Source organism: Scylla paramamosain, chromosome 14 (assembly GCF_035594125.1).
Source record: "Scylla paramamosain isolate STU-SP2022 chromosome 14, ASM3559412v1, whole genome shotgun sequence".
Classification (NCBI taxonomy): Eukaryota; Metazoa; Arthropoda; class Malacostraca; order Decapoda; family Portunidae; genus Scylla; species Scylla paramamosain.
Genome location: NC_087164.1, coordinates 4,504,714 through 4,509,922, shown reverse-complemented (window position 1 = coordinate 4,509,922; position 5,209 = coordinate 4,504,714). Strand labels below are relative to the sequence as shown.

General features: G+C 40.6%; 1 protein-coding gene across 2 annotated transcripts in view; it reads left to right on the top strand.

Annotated features, from left to right (window-relative positions):
* LOC135106773 (lachesin-like) overlaps nucleotides 1–4,997 on the top strand; it is a 93,981-nt gene extending 88,984 nt beyond the window's left edge. Inside the window, exon 8 of one of the 2 annotated variants that reach the window (XM_064016071.1) lies at nucleotides 4,919–4,997. In XM_064016071.1, coding sequence (XP_063872141.1) covers nucleotides 4,919–4,947 — 29 coding nt within the window. In that variant the 3' untranslated portion in view covers nucleotides 4,948–4,997. Of the gene's footprint in view, nucleotides 1,198–4,918 lie in introns of those variants that run through there. The other variant, XM_064016070.1, reaches the window with a different exon arrangement.
* Nucleotides 4,998–5,209: the final 212 nt, after the last annotated feature.

Below are 5,209 nucleotides of genomic sequence, written 5' to 3'. Positions count from 1 at the left end.
CGTGCTGAACCCGCCATACTGAAGCGGTGCGCTGCGCCATGTATTTACAAATATAGTAATGTTCTTTAAAGGTTGCGTCAATGCTGTACATGCTTTCATGTGGTACATTCGTGTTCATCTATGACTAAGCCATGAATGTGGCGTGCCATGTTTACAATAACTAGCAGTTAATACAAGTGGAGAAACGGTCGACGATTTAACATAGTGCCGTAAAACTGCCCAGAGTTGGACAACAAGTTCTTCCCGCAGCATAACGCGTCGTTGTACTTTGCAAGGCAGTACCTCTTTAGAAACTGAGAATCCCTCAGCAAAACAATTATACTTTTCTTAAATTTGATTACCTTACAGCTTTAACGTTTCTTTTCGTTGATTTATTATGACAAAAAAGCTTCATATTAGTTTTCTTTTCTTTTCCTGTTTTTCGTTAGTCTAAAGTTTCAAGCCCAGAAATCGATGCGCCACCATCTGGCGGCATCATTTCTGCCGAGAAACTGAAGTACACAGGAACATACATGAAGCACGCTGGTGGTGGCCTGCTGTCTCTCCTGGCTTGCCGGCCGTCGTGCTGACCATCACTCCTTCAACACATTCTGATCGAAAACTACACCTCTATGAAAACATGAAGTTACTGAATGGCACCACCAACAGCGTCTCACCACCACTTCTCCACCAGCTCCTCCCAGCAGGTGTGGTGGTGCAGTCTCCCCATCACGGCCACCACAACCTCCATCACATGACGCCCAGATACTGCTGCTGCTGCTGCTGCTTTCCTCCTGTCACTCGGGAATTTTCTCTCTGTCCTCGGTTTGTTCTCGGTTTATTTCACCCATTAAGTCACACACATCAATGTTTGGAGTGTACATATATAAATGCACTTTGTTCGTTATACCAGTGTACTTGTTCTTCACGCAGCATTATATAAGCTTGATTTCCCCGTGCGTTCATGTAGCCCAGTCTTGCACGACTATGGTCTGCCCGGGTAAGAGATCCAGAGGTGCGAGCAGCATAAGGGTGACTCAGAAAGATCCAGGTCTGGAGATTTGGATGCGGAGAAAATTAACAGGATCTCCTTTTATTGAACACGAGTGTTCTTGATCCTTTGGTGAATCTCTCTCTCTCTCTCTCTCTCTCTCTCTCTCTCTCTCTCTCTCTCTCTCTCTCTCTCTCTCTCTCTCTCTCTCTCTCTCTCTCTCTCTCTCTCTCAGCACATTAAGAAAGGATTGCAAATATGTACCAGCCAACATATGAACATCCCTGCGTTTCGTGTATCAATGTATGTTCAATATTTTGTTTGTCTGGTGCCTCAGATAGCAGCAGCAGCAGCAGCAACAGCAGCAGCAGCAGCAGCAGCAGCAGCAGCAGCAGTAGTAGTAGTAGTAGTAGTAGTAGTAGTAGTAGTAGTAGTAGTAATATTTGTTGTTGTTGTTGTTGTTGTTGTTGTTGTTGTTGCAGCAGCACTTGTACGTAGTAGTAGTATTATAGTAGTAGTGGTAGTGGTTGCGCTGGTGGTGGTTGCGGCGCTGGTGGTGGTGGTGGTAGTGGTAGTGGTACTGATGACAGCAATAATATTAATACTTTTAGTGGTAGTAGTAGTAGTAGTAGTAGTAGTAGTAGTAGTAGTAGTAGTAGTAGTAGTAGTAGCAACAGCAGCAGCAGCAGCAGTGGCAGCAGTAGTCATGGCTGACTGTTTTTGTCACAGTACGCTCCCCCGTAGCATTTTATGGTTATTTTGAATTTTGGCTTACGTACTAATTTATTTTGCGTGTTTATATACAGGGTGTCCCACGAGTTAAAGGTACATTCTTTGGGATTTGATTGTTCAAGTAATTCTAAATCGAAAATACCTCTACACATATGCTGTTTTTTGCTTTATTTTGCGAAAAATTAACGTGTAAGTTGTGTGTTGCGGGAGCCGCTCGCCTGAATGGGCCTCCGCCTCGTTCCTTCCCTTCCCACCTTGCTATGTGCTCGAGTGGCGCCGCGCGGCATTAACCTTTAAGTGATCATTTTTTTTTTTTTTTGTATAATCTACACATTTAGTCAGAAACAGTTAGCATATGATAGATTAAATTTTTGTATGTTAGTGAAGCAAATATACAGGTAACACAGCTATGCAGTGGTTGTTAAGTGCTGCTTTTTAAACATAAATGGCAACTCACCAGCTTCATGACAACTGCCCTGTGTTCCTGCTACTCCTGTAAATGTCCTTTTAGGCTATTTGGTATTCATTCTAAGTGATATCAAATTGTGCTATGTTCCGTGAATTTTGCCCCTTTATGTATTTGTGCTTGTATTCTTGTATTGATGGTGGAGCTTCGTATTGTCATTCGGACGATACCGTCTTGAGCTGCTCCATTATGTTCAGCTGGTGCAGAAGTACCAGGGAAATGTGCTCTCTCACGGAGATGCTGACACACACTGTAGAACACTCTGCCATCAGGGTGTCTTCTGTCTGGGTACCTGTGTCTGTATTCTACTGCTGCAGCCCGGGCATTCCCATCACAGAATAAATATCATGTCATGAATATCACATGAATATCATTTCCGAATACTCAATGATACTGAATGTGAAAGGCATCTCTACCGTAGCAAAAAGATCCACTATGGCAATCAGCTGATTGGAGAGGCCTGTCACTTAGGTGTCAAGACGTCGTGTTGAGTGATGAGGGAGTGACAGTTGCAGTGAGTTGCCATGTATGTTTAAAAAGTAGCACTTACCAACCACTGTATTGTGTTACCTGTACATTTTCTTATGTACATAGTCATATGCTAACTGTTTCTTGTAAGGCTTTGACTGCATAGATTGTACACAAAAAAATTATCGCTTAATGCCGCGCGGCGCCACTTACCGCATAGCGAAGCGAGGAGGGAAGGAAGGAGGCAGAGGCCCATCGTGGCGAGTGGTTCTCGCAACACACAACTTGAATGTTAATTTCTGGCGAAAATTAAGCAAAACCCAGCGTGTGCGTATAGAGTATTTTCGAATTAGAATTACTTGGACTATAAGATCCCGAAGTATGTATCTTACCTCGCGGGACACCCTGTATATACAGGGTGTAACGCGAGTTTCTGCAAATACTGAAAGAGGTGAAAGAGGGTGTAATTCTAAGTAGAAAATGTTCTGTACACATATGCATTTTAAGGCTTTGTTTACCTGTCAGAGGAGTTGAAAATGTATGGGACTCACATGTGTGCTATGCGTGTAGCTATGAGGTGACGGATAGTCGGTTGCAGTTTCGCAGCCTCGGAGGTGCCACTTGGTCAAATTACGAATGGTTTAATCTTATTTTTTGCATGCTGTGGAATATTACAGTATCTTATAATAAGACAAATGGTATCAAGAAGCATGTAATTTACCGATAAGCATTACACGACAACATTATTGCGGTAATTAAAAGTACTCTTGTAAGATGCTACGTGGCATCATCACTCAGCTATTTTCAAGGTCGCTCGGAATCGCTCCCCCTCCTCCCTCGCTTCGATGATGCCACGTAGTATTTTAAAGGAGTACTTTTAATCACCGCAATAATGTTGTCGTGTAATGCTTATCGGTAAATTCCATGCTGTTTAATACCATTTGTCTTGTTTTAAGATACTGTAATATTCCATAGCCTGCAAAAAATAAGATTAAACCATTCGTAATTTGACCAAGTGGCACCTCCAAGGCTGTAACACTGCAACCGTCTGACCATCACCTCATAGCTACACTTTTGTTGCCCTTTGCCAGTGTCCTTCCTACATAAAAAAAAAAAAAAAAAAAAAACGCATAGCACATCCGCGAGTCCCATACATTTTCAACTCCTTTGACGGGTAAAGAAAGCCTTAAAATGCACATATGGATAAAACATTTTCTACTTAGAATTACACGTTCTTTCATTTCTTTCAGTATATGCAAAAACTCGCGTTACATCCTGTATAGTGTATATATATATATATATATATATATATATATATATATATATATATATATATATATATATATATATATATATATATATATATATATAAGGTAAGCAGGGATACACCATGCTTCCTTCTTCATTTATTGCAACGTTTCATCTTCACAGAAGGCATCATCAGGCATTGCATGACGTGGCGTGCATGCCTAGTAATGCCTTCTGTGAAGGTGAAACGTTGCAATAAATGAAGAAGGAAGTCTAGTGTATCCCTGCTCACCTCATCTATAACTCAGAACCTGATCTACTATATATATATATATATATATATATATATATATATATATATATATATATATATATATATATATATATATATATATATATATATATGTACACACACACACACACACACACACACACACACACACACACACACACACTCTCTCTCTCTCTCTCTCTCTCTCTCTCTCTCTCTCTCTCTCTCTCTCTCTCTCTCTCTCTCTCTCTCTCTCTCTCTCTCTCTCTCTCTCGTTTCGCTAGTTACTGTTCCATGACCCTGTCTCATCTTTCTTCCTTTAGGTATGTTATATCTTCTATTATGACACTGCTGTTCAGTTCTTGATTTTAAACACCTTTAAAACTCTTTGTTTGTTCATTTTCATGTAGCTTAAGAACGAAGTTAGACTAACCTTTACCTGTTTTCTGCCCCGCTTCTTTTACTTTACCCGGCAAGTTTTCTTCCAACTAAGTCTGCATTTGCCTCAACTACCCACAATCGCCGATAACCTTTGCTATGATATTCTTGACTGCAGTAACGATGCAAAGTCCTTTGCGAATTTATTCAATACAAATATAACTTCCATGGTACTGATGTCTTCTCGAATATATAATGTATTGTAATATGTGGTTATTGTATGGATAGTTTAATGTAAATAAATATGATTGATTGATTCCTTGCTTTTAATGAAAGAAACTAAATATTTTCCTATCTGACAATAAATATTTCTTTATTTCAATAGAGGTAAGAAAGCAGTCCCGGAATTGGTAAGCACAACTGACACCACGACGGGAGAGTCTCAGGGACACCACGCAGTGCAAGGTGAGTGTCGCCCCACCCACTCTGCCTCAGCCTCCTGCCTAACTAGCTCACCTCCCTCGCCCTATTCTTTGACAGAGATAAGACACCAAAAGCAAACAAAATACGTGTCTTAGAGTGTTTTTTTTTTGCATTGTTTTGTCACATTCTTCAAAGGCTTCAAAATTTTTTAGCTTGGTGTCTAGTTAGCCATAGGTGCATTTAGTGTTTCAGA